This window comes from Punica granatum, chromosome 7 (assembly GCF_007655135.1).
Source record: "Punica granatum isolate Tunisia-2019 chromosome 7, ASM765513v2, whole genome shotgun sequence".
NCBI lineage: Eukaryota > Viridiplantae > Streptophyta > Magnoliopsida > Myrtales > Lythraceae > Punica > Punica granatum.
The window spans coordinates 5,765,435-5,790,802 of NC_045133.1; the positions used below are offsets into that span (position 1 = coordinate 5,765,435).

The 25,368-nt window shown below is 41.6% G+C and overlaps 3 protein-coding genes across 4 annotated transcripts; 1 reads left to right on the top strand and 2 right to left on the bottom strand.

The window, feature by feature from the left end:
- Nucleotides 1-3,924: 3,924 nt before the first annotated feature.
- LOC116213718 lies at nt 3,925-5,415 on the bottom strand. Its single transcript, XM_031548756.1, has one exon. It carries the CDS (start codon nt 5,413-5,415, stop codon nt 3,925-3,927), a length of 1,491 nt encoding a protein of 496 aa, XP_031404616.1.
- A 2,771-nt stretch (nt 5,416-8,186) lies between these two features.
- LOC116215057 (zinc finger BED domain-containing protein RICESLEEPER 2-like) lies at nt 8,187-10,467 on the top strand. The gene is made up of 3 exons (XM_031550619.1): nt 8,187-8,366; nt 9,953-10,265; nt 10,332-10,467. Exons 1-3 carry the CDS (start codon nt 8,364-8,366, stop codon nt 10,430-10,432), a joined length of 417 nt encoding a protein of 138 aa, XP_031406479.1. The 5' UTR covers nt 8,187-8,363; the 3' UTR covers nt 10,433-10,467.
- A 10,191-nt stretch (nt 10,468-20,658) lies between these two features.
- Nucleotides 20,659-23,167, bottom strand: LOC116213044 (CASP-like protein 5B3). Of its 2 annotated transcripts, none has more exons than XM_031547848.1 (4): nt 22,491-23,158; nt 22,234-22,370; nt 21,191-21,323; nt 20,659-21,098 (listed from the first exon to the last, which is right to left on the bottom strand). In XM_031547848.1, the coding sequence occupies exons 2-4, from the start codon at nt 22,368-22,370 to the stop codon at nt 20,901-20,903; spliced, it is 468 nt and encodes a 155-aa protein (XP_031403708.1). In that variant the 5' UTR covers nt 22,491-23,158; the 3' UTR covers nt 20,659-20,900. The 2 variants fall into 2 exon arrangements, with proteins under 2 accessions (XP_031403708.1, XP_031403709.1); XM_031547849.1 differs by having other exon boundaries at nt 20,769-21,098; nt 21,203-21,323; nt 22,491-23,167.
- Between the last annotated feature and the right edge of the window lie 2,201 nt (nt 23,168-25,368).

The window sequence follows — 25,368 nt, forward strand, 5'->3', positions numbered from 1 at the left end:
GCGATTACAGCCGAGTAGCGCGGGACTGAGGTCCAGTTGTTGAGCTCCTCACACTCCTGCGCGAGGCGGATGCAGACCCTTGAAGGAGTCTCCTCGGTGACGGCGCATATGCCTGGCAGATCGACAAGCGCGTCGTCTGAATCCGAGGAGGGGCCGTCAAGAGTACCTCCGACGATGTGCTGTGGTCCTGAAAAGAAGTGGGAGAGTGGCGGAACTGGGGTGCCCCTGTTGATCTTCCTGTAGTATGCTGTGAGACGGCGGAGGTGCTTGCCTCTACGGGCTTCAACAATCTCGTGGCAGGAAGGGCGAAAACCAAGTCCCCTCCTGTTCTTGTACTCCTCAATCTCGATGGGGCGGTTGATCCCTTGCCCACGTGCTCCGAGTCCGGAACCCGGAATGTAGTTATGGCGCAGCAAGATCTTCCCCACCATGCGGTCGGCGCGGGACGGACCGGCCTTTCCGTAGTCTCGGATGACGGAGATGGTGTCGAACGAGTGGAAGGGGAGGTTATGATCGTCCCCAATACTGATGTAGGGGACAGCCGTCTCCTTATAAATCGCATAGTCCTCCTCACCTTTGACCGTGATGAGTCGCTCTTCCACGATGAACTTAAGCTTTTGGTGCAGGGTGGAAGGGACTGCGCCCGCAAAATGGATCCATGGCCTCCCGAGCAGCAAGCTGAAGGCATTGGGGATGTCGAGGACCTGGAAAGTGATGTTGAATGAACAGGGACCTACCTCAATCAAAAGGTCGATCTATCCGTTTACTTCTCTCCGCGAGCCATCGAAGGCTCGAACCGCTGTCTTGCTCGGACGAATACGGTTCAAATCCACATTCATCTATTTCAGGGCGGAAACAGGACATACATTGAGAGCCGAACCGTTGTCAATCATGACCCGGCTCACCACGAAGTTATTGCACTTGCAGACGATGTGCAACGCCCGTGAGTGTGCGTATACTTCGGGGGGAAGCTCGTCATCCGAAAATGAAATATTGTTGGAGAAGATCGATCCAATGGTCTCTTCAAAGAGATCTGGAGCCGTCTCCTTGGGGACCTGTGCCGCCGTCAGGACCTTCAGGAGCGCTTCACGATGTGGCTCCGAACTTAAGAGAAGGGCGAGTAGTGAAATGTGGGCCGGAGACTTGCCCATTTGTTCAACAACCTTGTACTCGCTTGCCTTGATGATCTTCATGAAAGCCTCGGCTTCCTCTTCGGTCACCTTCTTTTGTGGGATCGACGTAGCCTCCGGGGTGATTCCCAATGTCGCAGCAGGCGCCTTTCCTTTGTTCGCGGCCTCCGGGTTTTCATACACTCGTCCCGAGCGCGTCATGCCCATGACCCTGAATTGACGCTCCAGGTTCCCGACACTCCCTTCGTAGGTCCACGGAACCTTGCGATCTTGATATGGCTCTCGTGCGGGGACATCTATCACGAATGGGGCGGGCGTGGCATCAAACCCCGCGTACCCTATACCGGTTTCCGCAGGCACATATTCGATTACGAACAGGGTGGATGGCTCCTGCCCGGTCTCGTACTCTCCTATGGCGCAAACACTGATCATGTTAATGCTGGGTCCCGAGCTTGACCCGTGATCGGGAAGAGGATTAGCTTGCACGTTCGGAGGTTTGACGGCATTGAACGTGAGTTGTTTGCCATCAATCATAGCTTGGATCTTCTCCCGTAGCTTCCAACAATCGTCGGTGGTGTGACCGGGTGCGCCCTGATGGTACTCGCAGCGCCGACTCTGATCCTGAATGGTGGGGTCGAAATCGGGGTTAGGCGCTACTGATTTAATCCTATTGCCTGCGAGGAGTTGCCGGTATATGTGGGAGAGTAGGGCCGGAAGAGGTGTGAATTGTTTGCGCCGCGGCGCAATGCCTTGTTGGTCCTGCGGGGCCGGAGCCCGTTGCACCGGCTGAGGAGTTCTCGAAGCCGGAGGCCTGCTTTGTTGGATCGGAGGAGGAATAGGGACGTAATTGTGCGGGGCCGGCAGCGGAAAGGAGGCCGGCGGGGCGGAATAATATACTTGTTGCGCTGGGAGTTGCTGCTGATAATGCACCGGAGGTGGGGCATACGCCTGAGTGGTCGGTGGTGCGGGCGTGTAATTGATGGAATACTGTTGGGGGGCTTGGCGCCCTGAGTTAACAGCATTGACGGACGCGTCTCTTCCTCTCCTGTTTCCCGCGGAAGGTGTCCCAGTAGCAACCTTCTTCGAGGACTCTCCCTCTTTCTTCTCGGCCGGTCCTTCTATCTTGCCGAGCTTAACGCCGATATCAAGCTTCTTCCCGGCGTCGATAAGGTTGGAGAACGAAGATGTGTGAGCTAACAGGTGCAAGTAGTAGGCCCCTTTGAGGGTAGAGTGGAATAATTGGATCTGCTGCGCCTCACTGATCGGGGGGACATGTTTCGCCGCTCTAGCCCTCCACTTTACTGCGTAGGCCTCGAAGCCCTGATCCTCGGCCATCTCCATTGTACTGAGCTCCAACAGGGTCGGAGGCGTTTCTGCACAGTACTTGTACTGGTCGATGAATTTGCCCGAAAGGTCCGTCCATGTAGGGATATCCGCGGCTTTCAGTGACATGTACCAATCAAGAGCCGCTCCCGCCAAACTGTCCGGGAACGTGTGGATGACGAACTCTTCGTAGTCTCAGTACTGCAGCATCTTTCCCCTGTAGTGACGGAGATGGTGACGGGGGTCGGTAGTGCCATGGTACCTTTGGAATTCAGGCACCTTAATCTTTGGGGGTAGCCGCATACCCGGAAAAAGACTCCAATCGCAATCGCCGGCATCGAGGCGAGGGCCACCTGATTGTAAGGCTTTGATGTTCTCTTCCATCTTCTTCAATCTCTGCTCCTGCTCTGTCCCCAATTCCGGGAGAAAGTTTGTCGGTGGAGCTATGGGGACAGCCTGGGTTGGCGTGCCCGGTTCAGGGATGGGAATGTTTAGGGGAGGTAGAGTTGGGTAAGTAAAGCTGATGTGGGGTTGTGGAGCTTGGAATGGGAGAGGCTCGAATGTGTGAGCGGTAGCATGGGGGCTCTGTGCCTGGAAGACCGTCGGCGGAGGAGCCGCGTAAACAGATGCCGGATCCGATATGGACATCGGCGGCGGTATAAGAGTGGTCGGGTTCGACAGTGGAGGAGGAATGGCCGCCGGGAGAGTCACTGATGGCGGAGGGACGTTGGCTGGGAGGCCCGTCGGTGCGTGTATTGCAGGCGCTTCAATACCTTCCGGAGTGTGGGTCGGTGGGACCTAAGGGTTTGGGTCGACCGTTGGCCCGTACCCCGGTGGCAGAGTAGAGTTCGAGGAAGTGCGGTTTGGAGCTCTGAGCAGGGCCATGAGCTCGGCCATGTCGGCGGCCATCTGATTGACCGTGCCCTTCAGTGTGGAAATGTCGCCTTCCAGTGCGACGATGCGGACCGCACCTTCAGTAGAGGTGGACGGAGCTTGGGTTTTCGGTGTTGGGACTGGTGGCGGGATTTCTCCCGGGTGTGCCAAGGGTGCGCCCGCAGGGGTTAGTGGTGGCAGCGCTTGAGTCATGGACGGTTGATAATAAACCGGCGTTGGTGGAGTGTTCTCCTCGGAGTTAGCAGGCTGATTGTTTTGTGCCATCCTCAATTGCAGACGGGTGAGATAACGGTGTGGCGCCAGTTACGGTTACCTGTATCAACAAGTGTGTAAATTGCGGCACAAGCGAGTTTCGTTTAAAATAAAAACGTGGAATAATAAATAAGGGGATAATGTGCATGAGATGCATGGATTTGAAAACTAATGCTGTCGCTCGCATTGATTCAAAAGAGTTTCAAGATACAATGCAATTTTTAAGAAACAAGCCCTAAGTCGTTCTTCCACCGCGCTCAGGGTACGAGTGACTGTTGCCGTGGAGAGCACCGATTCAGGTGAGGGCCTGGTGGAGGCGTCTATTCTAAGGGGTGCGTGGACCTCCACGGGCTCTCTTCCTGAACCTCTCCAAGGCGACATTCGCTCGTGCCAGCTCCTGCTCGCGCCTCTGCAGCTCGGCGCGGGCCTGGGCGAGTTCTCTCTGTAATTGCCGCTGATCCACAACCTGCTCGTCTTTCTCTGCGACTTCCCAACGAAAGTGATCTCTCTCGGCCCTGAGGTTAGCAAGCTCCGCTTGGATGACCATGTTCGGGGTGAGAGACGCTCCCGTTGGTCCGTTATCTTCAGCTCGTGGAGAATCGGCGGAATCCTCGTGTGCTGTAGGACCCCACCGATAGAAACGGAGGACATATTCCTCGGTAGCCTGGAAATCCTGTTCTTCAAGGGTTGGATGCTCGGGGAAATACGGACGCTCGATGACCACGGTTCGCCACGCGTCCAAAACCCGTTCTATGTCTCTTTGGCGATCTACGGATGTCTGATCCTCCCGCCAAGTGTGTTCGAATTTAGCCCGTGCCGTGTCCTCGGAGACTGTCTGCAGGATGCCAAACTGCCTCATCACTCGCGCCGGGAAATATGCGGTGGACCCCGCATGACTTACGAGTGGGACTCCGTTAAAATCAGGACACCTAAGGGCCGCGGGTCCGGGTGGCATCCACGCGGCTCGCCACTTAAAGCCCCTAGGTGGTATTTCGCGAAAAATTTTGATCCACTCGGAAATCTTGCTTTCTTCCACGCGCACGAGGGACAACAATCGAGAAATGATCGACTCAGAACCATTAAAATTCATAACCGAGCGCACTAGACCGAAGGGGTTTGCGTGGCTTTGAAACCAAATTTGTAAGAGGATGGGGGATCCTCTTATTCTTCGGTCGCGTGTTCTCAAAACACGGTCGAGGGACCGAACGGTCTCTACCACAAGGGCTACCTCGTAACCGTGCCCTCCGACCACTTGGAGGACAACACCGGCCAAGGCCGCATCAATGAGACTATGCGAGCGAGGGAATAAGAGGGTCCCAAAGATTAGCAATAGAACAGCATGACACAAATCCTTTCGAAGAAAATCTCCTTGGACCCTATGTGCTCGGGACTCAATAAAAAGGAGGAGTTTCTCGATTGCAATCTCCGTGCTGCCGGAGTATGCGAGTTCAGCATTCAAACGGGTCGTAGGAACCCCGAGTAGGCGTGAGACTAGGGTTGGTCGGGTGGTGTGGAAGTTGGGTTCTACAATGTCGTGGACAATTGCAGTCCGACCGATGAGTGTCCGGTACTCCTCGATGGTTGGCGTGAGCTCGGTACCCTGTATATCGAAGACGGCACGACTTGGGTTCCAGAATGCGATGGCGGCCTCGAGGAAATTCCAATCTACACGTCGGGTAGCCAAAAAATGAACATCTCCTACGAACGCAGCGATATAGTGGCGGTCGACCGGGCGTAGCGCTGTCCATATGCGGGCAATCTCCTCGAGTGGCGGTGTGACTCTATCGAGGCGCTGACAGGATAATGAGTGCGCCATCCCTTACCAAGATGAAAGGAAGATCGACTTAAGACTCATCAATGGGAATGACATCCTAATTTTGAAAATTTACATGATGCATGCTTGCGAAAATGTAAATGCCCACGGCTTAATTCATGATACAAGGTACATGTACATCGCTCTTGCAATAGAAAAAGATTCAAATTGGCACGCAGGCCGACTCGATGGACTGTTGTCGGAATCGAGTTGGAGGACGGCATGGAAGCATAGTACGATGCATGGTTTCGGTACTACAGGGACCGTGTTACGTAAGGATGGGGGCTCCCGACTCAAGGGTGTCAATTCCTTGAAATCGAGCGGGGATCTTTGGGGGCCTAATCGACGGTCCAACCATGCGACGTACCCTTACTCGGAACCCCTATTTAACCTATGCTCCTATTACCGGTCGTGGGACGCGACCCATAGGTACCTAGAAGCTAGTATGATATGCAATGCATGTGCGGGAAATAAAAGTGCGTCAAGTAGATAAGCGGGAAATGCGGAAAGCGGTAAATAAACAAGCAAACAAAGCAAGCGGGAACGAGCCCGAACCCTCTAAGTGTCCCCAGTGGAGTCGCCAAGCTGTGCGCACCCGAATTTCGTCTCGTCGGGGCACGCAATGCGCGAAGCCTAAATGCAACACGGCTTAGGAGTGTCCACCTTCCCGGGGACGCGCGACGGACGCACGTGAGAAGGAGTCGCCACTTGCCATTTTACGACCCGAAGGTCGAGGGCCGGCAAGTTACCCGGTCTAGGGGTACGGGGTACACCTAATTACTAAGGCATATGGTCTGTACGGAACTGGAAATTCCGAATTCGGGGGTTCTATTACGTGTGGGCCTATATCCCACACGCCCTTATCGGTACTCTAGCTTGTCTATGCTTGCCATTTTATTTAATTACCGCTTAATTAAGTTTCGCTCATCTTACTCGTTTTGACACCGTAAATTCGAAGAAACACTCGACCGTCTGCTCTCCGACCGGGATTCTTATATGAATAAACATACAACATAAATCCTTACATTGTCCTCCCAAATAAATAAAATACAAATTACAACAACTGAATCCAAGTCGGTTCGCATTCGGTTATTATTCCACTCGTGCTCACCGTGTGGTTTGAAAAGACTGAAATTGAAATTAAGGTGCGCGCTCGGTGTTTAGGGGATTAGGTCCCGTAATCTACGATTGGGGCGTTGGACCCCATATGAATCGTATCCTAAAGGATCGGGATCGACCCGCATATCAAATAAGTGCAAGAATATAACAAGTAAGCACAAATAAACAAACAATGGGGTTTCTTGTTATCACCCAATTTACGTGAATTAACTGATTATTAACCGGGATATGTTGGTATACAAATCTTACCTTAAAACAAACAAAAAGGGTGATGGATAGGGTATGTAGCATTCGGCATTATTTAAAACGGACCCGATAGACATGACGTCTGTGATCGAGTCTCGAATGTGTGGGTTATTTTTAGATTATTCTGTATCGTGGCTAAGGCCGGCAATATTTGACACGACACGATAACACGACACGGATACGACACGGAGTTAAACGGGTATGGGTTGACATTTTTTGATATTCGGTCTAAACGGGTTGAACCCGATTAGACACGATTAATAATCGTGTCTAAACGGGTTCAACCCGTATAACCCGTTTATACACGATTAAACTTGTTTATTTAGACGTGTTTAATCGTGTTATTTAATCGTGTAACCCGTTAACCCATTTATCTAACTTAATTTACTAAAATATCCTTACACAGTTACACTAACCCTAATTTCGAAATCCTTCCATCCAGAATTTCCAGCCTCCAGTTAAAGGCCAGTCCCTATGCTCAGCAACCCAGCAACAGAGGAGATGAACACGATGCTTCCTAACCCAGATGCTTTCAAAAGAGGGTAAGCGAGTTGTCCAAGATGGTAAGCAGAATCGAGATTCGTGGCCATGATCTTCGAGTAGTCTTCCCCACTGTATTCGACTGTCGGCTTCCTTAAGTTCGTGCCGGCATTATTTATCCTTATTTATCTGTCCCCACTGTACTAGCCACCATCTCCCAACTCATCTAAAAGCTAAAGTAGCTTAAAGTAACTTTGGCCATGAGATCCTGCCTCTGCTCTCGAGAAGACAGGTCGCAGACGGAGCCAGTCACTCTGGGCATTGTAGATCTGGCCTTGATTTACCTGGAAGTTGTTTCAAGTTTCTTCATTGCTCTGTCAAAGTTCCACCTCTCCCGGACCTTGCTCCATCTTTGTTCATCTTTCTGGTGGATCTTGTGTTTTCTGCTAATTAAATCGGTGTTCTGTTCTGGTCCTGTTCTGTTCCTGTCCTGTTATTTCCTCCCAGAGCTAGCAAATTATGTTGTCCTTCATGTTGTTCAGTCTCTTTTATCAGTACGAGGAAATGTTATTCTTGCTTCCAGCTTATGTGGATGGTAAAAATTAAACGCGATTTCCCCTGTCTAGATTGTGGTCTTGAACTGAGAAAGTTAATGTCTTGTGCTTGCGAATGGCTTGTCTTTTGAAACAATGTAGACGGGCGAGTTGGGTTTTGCATTATTTTAATTCTCCTTCCTGTTCTTGTTCTGCCACTAGGTATCGTGAAATCTAGTGGCTTTTGTCATTCAATGGCGGCTTGCCTTGGTGCTTTTGTGTTTATATTCTGCCTGTGTTTGTTCTAGATTTTGCATTAACCAATTTCTCATTGTCTGTTTTATTTAGGGATAATAAGTTCAGAAATTAATTTGGAGGTAAACTTGGAATCCTCTGAGAAGGAAAAATCCATGGCCACAATAAACGAAGATGATGATGTAGTAGAGCTCGATATAGACGAGATCCAAGACACTGCAACAGGAACTCAGGTAGGGGCATCGAAAGGCAAGCGAAAAAGAAGATTGACCTCACCTGTGTGGCAATTCTTTGAGAAGTTGGCAGAAAAGTCTATTGATGGTAAGAGCCACTGTAAATGCAAGAAGTGTGGCGCTATTTTCCTTTGTGATAGTCAATATGGGACAGGAAATCTGAAAAAACATAGTGAAAGATGCATTCGTAAGGATACACGAGATGTTGGTCAGCTGCTTATGAACCATGATATGTCTTTGAGAAGTACTACATTTGATCCTGAACGCTTTCGTGAGCTGTTGATTTGCTGCCATTATTATGCATGATTTGTCTCTTGCCTTTGTGGAATATGCTGCAATTAGGTCTATATTCTCATATTTGTGTGAGAGTGTATCTGTTATATCTCGAAACACTGCAAGGGCTGATGTGTTGAAAGTTTATAAGAAAGAGAAGTCACGGGTTAAGTGCTTGCTTGAGGAAGCTAGTGGTAGGGTTTGTTTGACATCAGATTTGTGGACATCAATTGCTACTAATGGATATCTCTCTTTGACCGCACATTTTATTGATAACAATTGGATTTTGCAAAAGAGGATTCTGAATTTCTCCCCGATGCCACCTCCACATACCGGTGTGGCATTGAGTAATAAGATTACCTCTTTGTTGGCTGAGTGGGGTATTGAGGGAAGATTGTTTTCTATTACTTTGGATAATGCTTCTGCCAATGACAGTTTCGTGGGCTTGTTGAGATCGCATTTAAATTTGAAGGATGCACTCCTAGCCAAAGGTGAATTCTTTCATCAACGATGTTGTGCCCATATCATTAATTTAATTGTGCAAGATGGATTGAAAGAGATTGATGTTGCGGTAGAAAAAGTGCGGGAGAGTGTCAAGTATGTTAAGGGATCTCAAGTTAGAAAAGAAAAGTTTCTTGAATGTGTGAAACTCTTATCTTTGAATTCGAAGAAAGGCTTGAGGCAAGATGTCCCTACTCGTTGGAATTCAACATTTCTTATGCTTGAAAGTGCATTCTATTATCGTCGTGCATTTTGCCACCTAGAGTTAAGTGATTCCAATTATACAAATTGTCCTACACCATTGGAGTGGCAGAAGATTGAGAAGATAAAGAAGTTTTTGGGGGTTTTTTTTGAGATCACGAACTTGTTTTCTGGGAGTAAGTATCCAACCGCAAATATGTTCTTTCCTTCCACTTTCAAAGCATATATGATGCTCAAGGAGTATAGTGATGGGACAGATGAAGATTTGAAATCAATGTCGTTAAGGATGCTTAGGAAATTTGAAAAATACTGGTATGAATTTTCAGTGATTTTATCGATTGCGGTGATATTGGACCCCAGGTATAAACTTGAGTTTGTGGATTGGAGTTACAGAAAGTTGTATGGTACTCAATCTTCAGAATTTCAGACTGTTCGAGATAAATTATTCTCATTTTATGAAGAATATACAGCACATGAGAGGGAGAATCGAACATTTGCATTAACAGAGAAGGTGGTGCCAGATCCTTATCAAGAGTCTGAATCCGTAGATATGCTGGAGGTAAATGTTTTAATGATGTTATGTGTTACTTTGTCAATATTTGTTATGTTCTCCCTATATATTTTCACTTTCTTGTTGTTAGTTGCACTTGGAATACGTTTATCATTGGTCTTTCCTTGTTATTTTTAATTTTTTATCAGGAGTTCGATGATTATGCTGATAATGTGTATTCAGCATCTTCGAAAAAGTCTGAGCTAGAAAAGTACTTAGATGAGACAAGGAGCGATAGAAAGACAAATTTGGACATTCTTGAGTATTGGAAGATTAACTCCCAACGATATCCGACAGTTGCAAGGATGGCTCGTGATGTTTTGAGCATTCCCATATCCACGGTTGCCTCCGAGGCAGCATTCAACTGTGGAGGTCGTGTTCTTGATCAGTATCGGAGTTCTTTGAAACCCGACCTTGTGGAAGCACTCATGTGCTCTCGAGATTGGCTTTATGGATTAGCCGGTAAGTTTACTTTTCATATTTGATTTTTATAGATTTTTTGTTGATCTTTCTCTTTTTTGAATGTAGATGGTTGTGGAATCTCCGTGAATCAACTCACAGAGGATGTCATGAACTTAAACATTAGCGAGGAGCCATCAACTCAAGGGTCCAATACTGTGGTTAATTAAGGGAGAGATTAGCTCTTGGGAATATCAACAAGTATATGAAATGGAATATCTCTTGGTATATTTCACGCGACCTTACCTGTGGAGCTAACTCATAGTAGGATTTGTTTGGTGTATTTTGGATTAGAGTAAAAGTCTAATTCATGGATTATGTGACTCTCATTTTCGGCATTCCTCGTTGCTATATGTTGTGTTCTCTGCATTCTATATGTTCTAATTATTAGCTTACGATGGGTTCTTTCTGGACCTACGTTGAACCCGGTATTTTGGTCTAAGTTCGGAATTTGAGAATTCTAATTCATAAGGTTTCAGTATTTAATTTCCTGGGATTTACCATTTTCTTCAGCATATTTTCTTATAAACGTGTCCGGGTAAACGTGTCCGGATAAACAGGTCGTGTAAACGTGTCCGGATAAACGGATTAATCGAATAAACGTGTCGTGTAAACGTATACCTATTATGATACGTTTTGATAAACGGATTTAAACGTGTTATGTACGGGTTGACACGGATATAACCGTGTCGTGTACAAATCTGACCCGTTTAATAATCGTGTCGTGTACAAATCTGACCCGTTTAATAATCGTGTCGTGTACGGGTTATGACTTCGATGACACGAATCCGTTTAGACACGACACGTATAAACACGACACGATACGAATTGCCAGCTCTAATCGTGGCAATATGGCTTTTACAGATTAAGAGTGTTTTCACCTAAAACCCAAAACATAACCCTCTACTTGACTATTTGCCCATGTTTGATTAAGCCGAGTTTGTGATTAATTTGTTTTCCCATGTTTTAACCAGTTCTAAACACAAACATGCACTAAAGTAACGGCAGAACAAAAACCGGTAATCATGCCCTTGAATCGGTAAATATGTGTGTGCATGAAAATCAAGATTACGTTGTACGTATCTTGGTGATTTTGAAATTGTGAATTAAAAAAAAAAGGCATGACTAACAGTTCTTGAACTGTCGGTGCGATTACAGATTATTAATCAATTCATGTAATTTATTTAAAAGAGTCAAGTGATTTAATTTAGCCAAATTTAACGTCCCGATTACCCAATATATAGAATTTTAGGTTAATTAGTAATTTGCCGAATGCTTTGGTCTACGAATTTCGAGTCGTCGAAATAGCCATTAGTTGACCATCTGATAAACTCTAATTTTCGACATGGTCACATAATTACAAAAATGAAATATTTAAATGGGGCACATGCATTGCCGGTGGGTGCTCTAAATAGAAAAGGCCCATATATTTTAGAAAGTGTCCAGGGGACTAAATTGAACGATTTTAAAAGAGCAGAAACTGATTTGAAAATTCTAAACAATTGGGGACTGATCTGAAAATTCTAAAAAGATTGGGGACTGATCTGAAAATTCTAAAAGATTGGGGGACTGATCTGGAAATTCTAAAAAGATTGGGGACTAATTTGAAAATTCTAAAAGATGGGGGGACTGATCTGGAAATTCTAAAAAGATTGGGGACCGATTTGAAAATTCTAAAAGATTGGGGACTGATCTGGAAATTATGAAAAGATTGGGGACCGATTTGAAAATTCTAAAAGATTGGGGACTGATCTGGAAATTCTAAAAAGATTGGGGACCGATTTGAAAATTCTAAAAAATTGGGGACTGATCTGTAATTTCTAAAAAATTGGGGACTGATTGAAAATAATAATAAAATGACCGGGGCTTGATTGAAAATGATTTTGAAATTCGGGGCAGATCTTAAAAAAATAAAATACGTCCTCTGGACTGAAATGTGACAAAATAGAAAGTTCGTAAAATCGGGTTCGGGGCAAATCCGAACACCCACGCAGCCCAATAACACTCGTTTCGCATCATATTCATCCAAGCAAGTATAGACATTCAGAAAATGAGCCCTAAACATGCTACTAAGTAGAGGATTTACCTAGTTCGGGAAGTTGAGGGGTGATTCTATAAAAAATAAAAAATTAGAAAAAATCTGAAAATTTCGTCGGGGAGCGGGGCCGCCGGGTTACTGGGCCGAATTGGGCCGAATGGGCCGGACTGGGTCTCAGGACGCGAGTGGACTGGGCCGCTGCTGCTGGATTGGGCCGAACGAATTGCGGAACTGAACTGGGCTGGGCTCCGGGCTGGATCGGGCCGAATTGAATGGAATTTGGGCCGAGTGCCACCGGTTCGTGCGGCTCCGGTGATTCGAGTGTCGCGATTTCCAATTCCGGGTAGTCGTTGGAGACGGCTTCAAGGTTACCGGTTGACGTGCCCGAAGACGGAGAGAATGGAACGAGTCGAAGAAGGAGGATAAGCCCCAGCGAATTCGGGAATTGTGGACGTGGGAATTATCGAGGAAAAATCTAGATTCCTTGTAGCCGAGAGCAAGAGCTCCGGATTTTTTTCGTGCGAGCTGCTGGAGAATTTTTTTTTTTTTTTTTTACTTACTCTCTCCCGAGAGAGAAGAAGAGAAGAAAGAAGAAGCAGGAGCCCCCTTCTCCTTCGTCGACCATCCTGTGAAATAGAAGGGAAGAAAAGAAGAAAAAGCAATAAAGGGAAAAAGGGAAAGCAAAAGAAGATGAGTGGAAGAAGATGAGTGGAAGAATGATGAGTGGAAGAATGAGTGGAAGAATTCGGCGGAAAGGGAAAGTCAAAGTTTGACTTTTTTTTTTTCGAATTCGACGCGCGTACAAAATTGAAAATTATGTCTTCTTGATCGGACGTCAAAAAAAAATTCGAGACCGCCATCACGCTCAGAAAAATTCGTTGATGGATATTATGCGATAAAATTATTTTCAATCTCGAATTTTGTCCCGAATTTTGAATATTGACGTCGATGTACGCGAAATTCGAAAACGTCCCCAAATAGTATTATTTTTTTGAAAAATTTATAAAATTGATGTTAAATCAAGAAAATATCATTTTCAAAAAGTCGTGAATACTCAAGTAATTAATTGGAAATATTTCCCTCACGGGTGGCAAAAATGACGATTCTACCTCTCTGAAGCCGGTGGACCAAAATTGGGTGCTGACAGTGTCACAACACAAAACAACTTTAAAAGCAATCTAGACACAAAGGACTTGACTACAGACATTATGTCTGTCAGGTCCTTGAAACAAAGTCGAATGCGAAATACTTTGTACGCATTTATTTGTTTAGCATAGGATGTTTGCACGCCAAAATATCTCGGGCTAATAACTTGCTAACTCACGTAAACTTGGCAATAACAAACACCTTGTTTGCAATCCGCATGTTGTTTGTTACTTTTCTGCTCTTGTTTATCTATGTGGGTTGAGCCCGACTAATAGGTCGCATTGCACTTAAGTTCAACGCCCTAAACATCGATCACGGGATCCAACGTCCCATTCACTGAGCGCGCAGTTGATTTCAGTTTTAGGTATTTTCCAAAACTCACGGCGAGTTGGAGCGAAATAATAACTGAACGCGAATCGACTGGGATTCAACATTTGTAATTTGTTTTCTTATTTTGAGAGCATTATGAGAACATTTATTTTGTATATTCATTTCTGTAAGAATCCCAGTCGGTGAGTGAACGGTCAGAGAGACGAACTAACCGAGTTGGTCCAATGCTTGCCCAAACAAGAGTAATCCCAAGATCTCACGGTTTCAATTCACGCAGGAATTCAACCATCATGGTTTGATGAACTGTAATGTAAAGATAGTGAACCGATTCCCCGATATACGGGCCTACTTCTCTCTCGGCTTTTCAACCAACATCGTTTAGTTCATTGAATTTTCAGTGTCAAAACATGTAAGCCGAGTCCAACCTAATTCACGCGGTAAATAAATAAAATTGCAAGCCTAGCAAGATAGAGTACCGAAAAGACGTGCGGGCTATAGGTCCGCACGTAACGTGAATCCCCGAACTTGGACTTTCCGGTTCCGCATAATCAGTGCCTTAGCAAAACTAGGTGTACCATTACCCCTAGTCACGCGTCCCCCCGTACAGTCAAGAATTACTCTTTTTATTTCTCTGTTTTTCATTTTGGTGTCTTTTTTTTTTGTTTCATCTGTTGCGAGATCTCATTTGAACATGTGGATAAGTTATTCAATTTAGCATTTAAAAAACTTATTTAATTTACCCCAGCAGCACTACTGCTAGGTGTGCTTTGGTAGATATTTTTCTAGGTAAATAAGTCTTTGGACAAGTAGATGATTTTATATTTTACTCTATATAGCTTATATATGAAGTGAAGCAAACTAGTTTTAAAAAGACTTGCTGGTTGTATTGAGCCAGTTATGTTGCTTTCCTAACTCGCAGATATTGGAACGATTATGGAAGTATTTAGTAACATTGATCAATGGTGTAAGTGTTCTTTATATTTTAGAATTTTGTTCTTTCAATTATGCACTTGAGGTTACCTTTTACTTTGAGTCATCAGACGCTTTTGATCAAATCTCATGATTTTGTGTTTCCGACTGGATGGCTATTGTATGGAGCTTTTTGTGACACCTGCTTGTCCCCCCTACACCATTTATGTGCCAATCGCCCCGTCCTTTGTGAATCACGACCCATTCCTAATGGACACGAAACTTGCAGAGCTCTGCTCCTATCAGCCTGCTTCATTGAACCCCATAGGACTTATTTGCGCCATCAAATTGAACCTTTTAGGCGGGTCATCGCTGTCCACCGTTTACACCCTCTGCTTCTTCCTTTTTGCTTTCCCCTACAATTATCAAGGTCTACTTTTGCTGAGTGCTCCTATTGAAAATTGGAGGGCCAGTCGCAACCTGTATCCTCTCCTATCCGGTATGCCCTGTTTTTGACTTCAATTGTCTGAACTGTTTGAACTTCAAAAGTTGTCGGTTAATCAACCTCTATTGAACTCCACCAAATGGAGCAACTTGCATGTTTCAAATTCCGGTTTATTATGCCTATGTTTAGTTTTAAACACGCCAACTTTTGACATTGGTGGTATTAAACATAAATATGCTTTTTGCTAGAGAATCAACCTGAATTCTACTTTAAATAAATTTGTAACCTATCTTATTCTTCTTTTATAACTGAAACAAGAGATTAATTTGTTGTATACAGAAAAGTTTCAACACTGGTGCTACTTAAAATTAGGTGAAATTCTTGCTTGGGTCTTTGTTCTATCTAAGAATTGGAATCAATGAAAATCGTCCACTGTTGTGCATCAGAAGACATGATACATCAGGATTACTGACTCTCACCATTTTTTTTTTTAAATCTCACTATTTAAATTTAAAATATAAGCAAGTTCTTTTTTTTTCCCCCTTATGTCTTTACAATCGGGCTTGTTGCAGGCCGAACATTGTTGCTTCATTTTCTTCCTTCCTTTTAATCTTCAGCCTTACTATTCTTACATGCCTAAATGTACTTAAATGTACTGTTCCAGGTCCAGTTAGTATAAGAGCGGATAAATCGAGTTTTTGTTATGATTGCATTAGGGCCGGCCGACCTATAGGCAAGGAAAGCCCTTGCTTCAGGCCTCGGAATTGGAAGCCCACCAAAGCCTTTATTTAAAAGGAAGACCGTTCTAAATGGGGCTCATAGAATTTCCTTAGTCACTCTCAACAACCTCTTAAAATTTCTCATTAAATTACTTAATTGATGTGGGCAAAATTCCCTTCTAACGTCTATCTATAGCAGTTGACTTAATTACCTTTCAGTAATTTCCTAACTAACTTAAATTAGCTTTATTGATTGCTATATATTCGATTTATAATTCTAACGTTATTATTCAATTAATTTAGACTACCATATTCATCCTTTATGATTTTTAAATTGCTCCAACGGTTTTTATTGAAAAATAAGAACCTCTTTTCCAACGTTTATAAAAAGCCATTTTCTTCCTTTTCTTTAATCTTTCCATTCTAATTTTCTAATTTTCTAAATTACAAAGAAAGCAAAAGTTTCGGTTATTGTTGAGAAGAAATTAAAGATGCAATTTATTATAAAAATTTAACACGTAATGTTGCATGAAACTATATACTGACGTGCTTAAGTGACTAAGTTGGTTTTCTTTTTCTAAACTTCGACCAAATAATCTTTGTATTATATTTTTTCGAAATTTTTAGAAATTAAAAAAATTGATTTCTTTTAAGGGACAGAACTCGAACATAGTAGCTGCGATTATCCAAGAGGGAGGCGCAAACTGCTGGTGGCTCGTGATAATTTACTTTCCGTCCTAGCCCTTCTGAAGCTGGATTTGGTTCAAAAGGAAAGTTTTGATATTCACAAATTCATTCAATTGGGCTTTTTACTGGATTTAGTTTCGGAGAATGTATCCTTTCTCCTAGTTTGCTTAGTCATCAGATAATGCTCTCTCCTTTGGTTCTGATTCGTTCTCCGAGAATGTAGAGATAAGAATTTGAAGATGGATCTTTGGATTCTTCCTTTTATTAATGTAAAATTATTTTCTTATTTTGTGGTAATGTGCAAGCCGATCTGTAGTTTTAACTGCTAAATTGCCATAGATTCCCATCTTCATTTGCTTGAGGTTTGTTCTCTGGATATTTCTTGAGTTATGCGCACATACTGCTCTGATTGACGTTTGAATGAGCTTCGTGACTCTAAGGAACCTCTCTCAAGTATATGGTCTTTCCTACCTTCTGTTCAGATTATATATATATATAGATATACACACTTTTAGCTTGCTCATAATTCTCAAAATTTTTATATGACTATTTTTTTTTTAGGAACTCAATGCTGGACTCTATGATTGTTTGATTGTTATCAGCTTATATAATGCATATGTAGGTTTTTTGAACAAATTTTTCTAATATTATTTTAGCCTTAACTAGGTCAAACGAAATTTCCTTCTTTTACTCTCTATGTTATGCTATGTAGGTACCAAACCAAATACTCAAACATTCACCATCCTAAACCATTCTTTGTTTGGTTTTACAACTTATTTTTAATTTTACTCCACTTAACTCCACTTAACTCCAATTCAACAACATAATTATTTTTTTTTTCTTTTTTTTTCAATTTTTTAAAAGATTCAATTCAATTTTTAATATTAAATTCTCTCAACTATTCATTACTTTTTTCACAATTTAACAACACAATCATTATTTTCTCTCAACTATTCATTACTTATTCATACTTTTTCTCATAATTCAACAACACAATCATTACAACCCAATTAATTTATATATATTCAAAGTCAAAATAGAGTTGAGTTTTAACTCAACTCAAATGCCAAACAAAGTATCATTTCTGACGTGTTCTTTTCATAATTTCTAATAATGACATGGGCTTGCCTGTTTACTCTTTATTATTGAGATGAGCCTAAATTTTTTCTTTCTACTAGGACTAACATTTGTGGGGTGATCTTTTCATTGAAAAATTGCATGACTAGAGAAAATAACCAAGGTTCGGGAGATGAAGAGAAACAATATCGATGTTGAAAAGGGATACATCATTAGCGTCCCAACACGAGCACCGATATACTTCACCAACCGCGCCGAAAATGAACGCTCGACATTGCTGACTTCTTCTAGTCCGTTTAGCCAGCCGATCTTTTTGAGGTAAGAGTTACGCTTGGAACAGTTTACTCACCAATTATATTGATTTTCAGTGAGCTCTATAATTACATTTTCTGTTGTTTAATGTTTACATGGGATAGGAAAACAAAATCCAACATCATTCTAGATTGTCTTAGTTGGGAGGGCACTGAATCAGCTGTCAAGGTAATTAATCACGATGCTTCATATATCTTGGTATTTGCATTTTTTTTCTCTTGAAGTTTTTGAACTTAAATTTTTTTGCAGCAACATGATATTGCTAAATAATTGATTAGCAGGGAGAGCAAATTAAACCAGAAGACACCAGATGAAAAGGCCATGTGGACAACAACAGTGAGTCTCAATCATCAGGTCTTCAACAAGGCAGAGGGAGCTGATGTCGTTCCTAATTTTTTTTCACTTTTATGGTGAGAAAAATATAGAAATAGACTAAATAATGTTTGATTTTATTTGGATTGTGGATTGAAGATTCAGGGTGAAACAGATCTCTATTCGAGTTTTACAAACCAATTATTTGGATTTTATTTGGCTCATAATGCTCAGAACACTATTCGAGTTCTATATGCTTCTGATGGCAGGAAATTGGAGCAAATCAGGGACATCAAAGAGGAAGCAGCGAACTTTCATAAAAGTTTACTGGGATATGCAGAGCAGAATGTGACCAGCTCGCTGGAAGGTCTTTTGAAGCTAATTAAACTATCTGTTCCCTCCTCACAGGCTGGCTTGTTGTCTTCTGATATTACTTATGAAAGAATACAGATTGCATTATTTTCCATGAATGGGAACAAGGCTCCACTTGATGGTTTCTCAGCTTACTTTTTCAAATCATGTTGGACTTTGGTTGAAAATGATTTTATTGCTGCTGTTAAGTACTTCTCCGAGTCAGGGAGAATGAGTAGGGAGGCAAATTCTACTGTCGTGGCTGATCAGATGAAAGAAATTTCAGGCCAATTTCTTGTTGTAACACTATTTATAAATGTGTTTTGAAAGTTTTGGCTCATAGATAGAAACAAGTTCTGCCTGGGATTATCAGCCCCTCCCAATCAGCTTTTGTGAAGGGTAGGAAGATATCAGATAATGTGCTGCTCGCTCATGAACTGGTTAAGAGTTATCATAGAGGCTCTGATGCAGCAGAAGACCTGGCAAGTCAGTACCTGGAGAAAAATAGGTTCTGACGACCCTATTTCGCTGTGATTTTTCGATATTTAAGGCAAATTCCATCGTTTAGGGCTTCAAACATGCAATTTTTGTTAATTAGGGTGTTTTTGCAATTTTAGAAAAGTTAAGTTTTTTTTATGCAATTTAGGTTTTCTTAAACTCTACTTAAGAAAAGTGTAAGCCCTAGCGTTGAAGGAGTTGTTTTTTTCATCAGTGAATAAAATTCAGAGCTTTCGTGCTTTGTCCAATCTCGGATTCGAGTTTGATGTCTATTTCCTGGTATTCGTAGAATCAACAGGTATAGAAGGTCGTAGTTCCGGTATTCGTGCGCGAATCAACGGGTCTGTGATAGGTTACTCGTGTGTACACTGCATCAGGCTCTATCTTCCCCTCGATGCTTTATTAAGGTGGATTTAATGACAGCATTTGACTCTTTGCATTGGGATTTTATCTTCCAATCCATGCAAGCTATGGGGATTCCTATGAGATTCGTGGAGTGGATGCGGGGATGCGTTACTTCATATTAACAAAATACAAATTTTTTTGTTTGTCCTAGGTCCTTGTACTAAATAGAAGGATGAACAGCTTCTTCATGCTTTTTCATTCTATAGGGCATCATCATGGAAGCTCGGAGTGCAATCCTTAGAGGGGGATTTCTTACTGGAGTTCTTCTTCGAGGGAGCGTTGGAGAGAGCTACAAAACTCTGTTGCAAAGCTGAATTTCTCATGGTGATCAACCTTGTACTCTGCGCTTCACTCTCAGTTGTTCGTCAGTGAATTTCTTTACTACTAACAGACCTTCAAGGGGCTAACTTGGGAAAGCTTATTAAGAATTATTTATTCAGCCTCTTTTGTTGATATGCCAATCTCTATGTGCTCGAGAGCTTTAGTACTGGTTCTACCATGAGAATTCAGAAAGCATTAGGGGGTGGTTTGGTGCAACGGAAATTAAGTTTGCGATTACCCAACAAAGATTCATGCCATTTTCTGCTGTGAAGTTGAAGCCCTTGTTCAAGATGTTGATAACTTCTACAGTGGGGGGTAAAGCTAATGTTAATAACTTATGATCCTCTTTCAAGCTTCTTAATCACTGTTATTAATAAATGAACATAACCTATTGGGTTTTTATTATGTTTTGATAGAAGGTCCTTTCATAGCGAACTTAACCGTTTCTCACTATTGTTGCTAAAGATGGTGTGTGTGTATATATATAAGCATTTGGCTCGTGAGGATCTAAGGATAAGGAGCTTAATTTATCAGATTTTCCCACTCAATAGACAGTTTCATTTATGATAGGATAAATGAGACTCTCCCCACTTGATAGAGGATTCACGAACGGTGGAAATAAGTTACAGTTATTGGGAGCTACAATATCATGCGCATGTCATATGCCATTTTGCTGTTATGCTGGGTCTTTAGATGCTCATCGCAAATCTAACCATGTTTCTTATGTAGTGAGTGAATGGATTTAATACATCATATTGAACAATGAAATTGGAAGGATGATCAGACTAACCAACTGATTGCTAAAACAAGTTACACAACAAAGAAAAATTGAAACAACACAAAATAGATGAGTTACTAGGAGATGCATAAAGTAAGATACACCATGAAACTAAAAATGCACAATCCACGTGCAACTTACATGGTTGCTTTACTAGTAATTCAAATATCTCAATCTACGGCATTAGAGTAGCAACATGGAAAACTAATTAGTTCAGAATTTTGAGGCACTGAAAACTACAGAATGAACAGCAGCTAATAATGTAACATTCTTAATATGTAGATAATGAAAACTACAGAATGAACAGCAGCTAATAATGTAACATTCTTAATATGTAGATAATGGCCTGTACTGAAGCAGTGAGGAGCCCCTGTGAGATCCACCCAAGTGCCACTGAGATCTGATGCTTGAGGCACTGGTGTGAACCCGAGCACATGTGCGCATAGACGTAGAGAGAGGCAACCCCCGAAGATGAGCCCAGAGCAGCTACCAATAAAAACCAACAGACCTGTAATTACGTAAACCGAACTATCAGATTCTTTGCTTTACTGTATGTTGTTCAAAAATAAATTATTGAATAATAAGAAATAAATGACGTACCACGTCACCCACCACAAAGAAATATACAGCAGCCGGACCTTGTAGGTCCCATTGCTTCCTCAATGCGTACGCGTCGAGGAATGCAAGTGCAAAGCTCCAAACGATGATAGCCATCATGGCATGAAGTAGAAGGCTGTCAAAACATGTTATCGGTCAATATTGGTATTTGAAAAGAGAAGTAAAATTCTAATTTTTTATGTTTTTGTTCTGCTCGCCCGATCCCCCAATTCCAAAATCTGAAATTTTCCCTAGTATTATGCTACTGAGTTCTGACATTGCTTTCTTTTATGTGTATGCATTGAATTTCATTTGATTTTAAACATTTTACTTGTTCAGACTCATTATATTTATTATTGGATGGATAACTGAGATGAATTGATCTATTTTGTTATTTCATATTGATCTATATTTTTTTATCTAACCAAATTCGGGGACCAAAAAATTCGCATCAGTTGGTGGTTGGTTTTTCCTCATCCCAAATGGTTAAAATCCACCCCAAAAACACCGAGGTCCTATCAACAATAACAAAACAAAACAAAACATCCCCACACATCTTTCACATCAGCAATGCCCTCACTAGGACTGCCAAATCATATCAAAACCAGCAAAAGAATGTTTTAAAAGGCAGAGTAATAAACTGCCTAACCAATCCTTAAAAACACTATCAAAACCAGCATAAATTCCTTAAATTAAAAATTACTAATAAAAAGCTCTACAGGCTTTCCTTGTAACCGAAAAAAAAATCATTAATAAATATCTTTCATAGGAGAAGGCATCAATTCACCCATTTTTACCCCTAATTTTAAGTTTTAATATACAGTGTCACATGATAATTGAGACGGTTAGTTGTAATATATTTTGCATGCTAATTGTCTTTTTCTTTTTTGGTGCCAGTGCTGATATGCCTTAGCTAGATTCCTTTAGTTTCCTCTTTCATCTAAGACAATGCCTACTCTGAACTTGACAGAATATTTTGCAGGTTTTCATTCTGAAGAGAAGTTCTCATGAAAAGAAATCATGACACCGTTGAAATCACTTCTCACCGGTAAGCCGTGACACCGTTGAAATCCGTGGCACTGTTCATGAAGTAGAGTGAGCCAGCAGCAAACACACACTGGCCGACCCTAAGTGCCAGCCCGATTCGCGTTGCAGGCCTTCCAACGATATCAACTATGTCCATCTGTAGAAAACAAATGTTCAGAATACACCGTAAACATTGCAGCCACAAGTATGTCAATATTAATATTGAAATGGAAAGGAAAAAAAAATTGTAATATAAGTTGAGAATGAAGAGATCGACATGGTGATCCGGAAAGGATGGCTGACGTCCAGAGTGATCTGAGTGGAAGGGGAGGTGGTGGTGAAAGTGACTTGAGGAGCAGGATTCGAGATGATGGTGATCTGTCCTGTCTTTCTTTTTTGAGCTGAGGTGTGTGGAGAGATGATCAAAGAGAAACTGAGACCGAGAGTGAGTGAGATGAGGGACCGAGTGAGCTGGAGAGTGAGTGAGATAGAGGAAGAAGCCGAGAATGATCAAATTGGAAATGGCGGGGAAGGGTCTTGCTTAGCTGCCGCCTACAGAGAAGAAGAAAAGAAAGGAAAAAAAAAAAAAAAAAAAGGAAAGCTGGAGCTGGAAGGTTGAGGAAGAAATGGCTGGGGGGAGAGAGAGAGAGAGAGAGAGAGAGAGAGAATGGGTCGGTTGTTGCAGTTGATCAGAGCAACTTGAGGCAGGCTGCAGAAGAGAAAAGCAAAAAGAAAAGATGAAAGCAGAGGGATGGGCATGCTCGGCTTAGGTTGGTAGATGACGGTTGCAGCAGAGGCTGCAGCTCTTGCCAAGAAGAAGAAGAAAAGGGAAGCCAAAGAAGAAGAGGGAAAAAAAAGAAAGAAAGAAAGAAGGAAAGAAAACTTGAACTGGTCAACCAATCTTCAAGATGAAGAAAAGAAAGGAAGACACATCTCAACAGATCACGGAGGTCGGCCAAGTTGACCGTTTGGCCGACCCCTCTGCCATATGTACCCTTTTTGTTTTCTTTTTTTTTTTTTCCTTTCCTTATGGGCATCTTTCAGGTGAAATTTGATTTCTCGAGATTCGCCGATATTTTTGGAATGAAAACTTCGAAATCGATAAATTCGAAAAATAATCGGCTCTACGAGAATTCCAATTCGCATAGACGGAGATCGAATTTTGATAAAAATCGACATCGAACCTCTGATGCGTCGATCGTAATTGCTCGATTATTTTTTAAATTCAATTTTTCTAATCGGATATCTAAAAAATAATCCAAGACTAAGGTTGTGTTCAGAAAAATTCGAGGATTGATATTATGCAGAGAAATATTTTTTGGTCCCAAGTATCGTCCCGAATTTGAAAATCAAAATTAAAGCAGGTAGGCCAGAAATTCTCGTATTTTCAATCGGATTTCAGAAAAATAATTCGGGACCACCATTGTGTTTAGAAAAATTCAGGGATCACTATTACGCAGAAAAATATTTTTCAATCCCAAGTTTTGTTCCAAATTTTGAAAATCGAATTTGACACGTGTAAAGTTCGAAAATGCCCCATTGAGTATTTTTTTTTTTGAAAATATAAAATTAGAGTTAAATTAAAGAGATGCCCCTGAGTTCAAAAGCCTTAAATGTGTTGACGGTCCTCGAGTACCGATGGACCAAAACAGGATACTTACAATTTATTATATATTACCAAAGGTACTTCATAATATATATATATATATATATATATATATATCTTCTTAAGAATTAACCTAAAAATTCTCATAATTGAAAATTACACTCACAATAATATAAGTTATAATTTACACAATATTCAACTACTATTTATAAGAGATGCCTTATATATCACATGCGTGGGCTCTGTTGCAATTCCAAGTGTTTTAATTTTTTCCAACCACCTCTGTTTGTGTAACTCTGTCAGTATGTATGCATACTTATATGTTCATTATAAAAGATTTGGGGAGTTTCATGAAAAATTTTGGTGTTCAACTTATAGAATATTAACAATTACTCCACGAAGGAATTCAGTTCATTTGATTATTTTAATTAATGGAGGTCTCTGAATGATTGGTGCACGAACTCTGTCATCCTCTTATATCAAAGATCCCCTGGTGCCTATGGGTCTTTGCAGCCAGAAAATCGAAGGAGGTTTCGGGCGTATGGTTCACGGATATTGCTAGATTACAGGGGAAAGTAGATATGTGACATAGATAAGTACACATTATTCAGAAAATGAGAATTAGCATTTTGGTACGTTCTATTTCATCCTTGATTTAATTAATTTTATGCCCTTTTCCTCTGCATGTAATCCGGAAAATGAAGAGACTCGAATTATTGCGATTATGGAATGGATACTTTTTTCGGTTATGAAAATTCCCTTTCAATTATGGAATTCGGGATAAAACAAGAAGTGAGTTAGATCTATTGTACTTTGATAACTTCTTGACGTACTTTGATGCGTCATTTTCCAGTATTTAGTTTGATCACACTTTGAAAACTGTTTTTTTCTTTAAAAATTTCCGGTAGTTGAAAACAGTTACTTATTTTCGATATGTCATTAATTATTTTAGCTTAGTCTTCCTTTGGAGGAGTCAGTTATTTTTAGCTTAATATGCATCCAGCTAGCAAACACCAGTACTTTACTTTCATTGATTTCCCCGAATCAGGTAATTAAGGCAGCTACGACCGTCGCTTTAATTTCATCAAAGATATGAGTCTTTCTCGGGTTAATGTCTTGGCCATATTAGTGTCTGACTCCTAAGTAAATGATTAATTGGGAAACATATAATCGAAAACTCCATATACTATGCTTACCCAAAAAAAAAAAAACTCCTCATACTCGGTCCACACTCTTAGGGCACTTTGGTTCACAAGATTAGAATAAACAGTGAATAGAATAGACTGGGATTAGAATAGACAGGGAATATAATGGAAATTCTGATGAAATTTTTGTGTTTGGTTGGAGGGAATAGACAGGGAATAGAATTATAATTCTGATATTTGGTTGGGTTGAATAAGGAATAGAAAGAACATGAATAAGATAAAAAGACAGAAATGCCCTTCATATAAATATAATGAGTTTTATAAGATAAATAGATAACTTTAATGACAATTTTTATAATTAATAAAAAATAAAAATTTTAAAAAATATAAAGAAAGGTAATTCT

Excerpts from the sequence above, each read along its gene's own strand:
- LOC116213718 (XM_031548756.1), bottom strand. The coding sequence starts at position 5,415 with ATGGCGCACTCATTATCCTGTCAGCGCCTCGATAGAGTCACACCGCCA.
- LOC116215057 (XM_031550619.1), top strand. Across the intron at positions 10,266-10,331 it reads TTGGCTTTATGGATTAGCCG|ATGGTTGTGGAATCTCCGTG; the intron begins GTAAGTTTACTT and ends TTTTGAATGTAG.
- LOC116213044 (XM_031547848.1), bottom strand. The coding sequence starts at position 22,370 with ATGGACATAGTTGATATCGTTGGAAGGCCTGCAACGCGAATCGGGCTG. Across the intron at positions 21,324-22,233 it reads AACGGTGTCACGGCTTACCG|CCTTCTACTTCATGCCATGA; the intron begins GTGAGAAGTGAT and ends ATGTTTTGACAG. Across the intron at positions 21,099-21,190 it reads TCTTTGTGGTGGGTGACGTG|GTCTGTTGGTTTTTATTGGT; the intron begins GTACGTCATTTA and ends ACGTAATTACAG.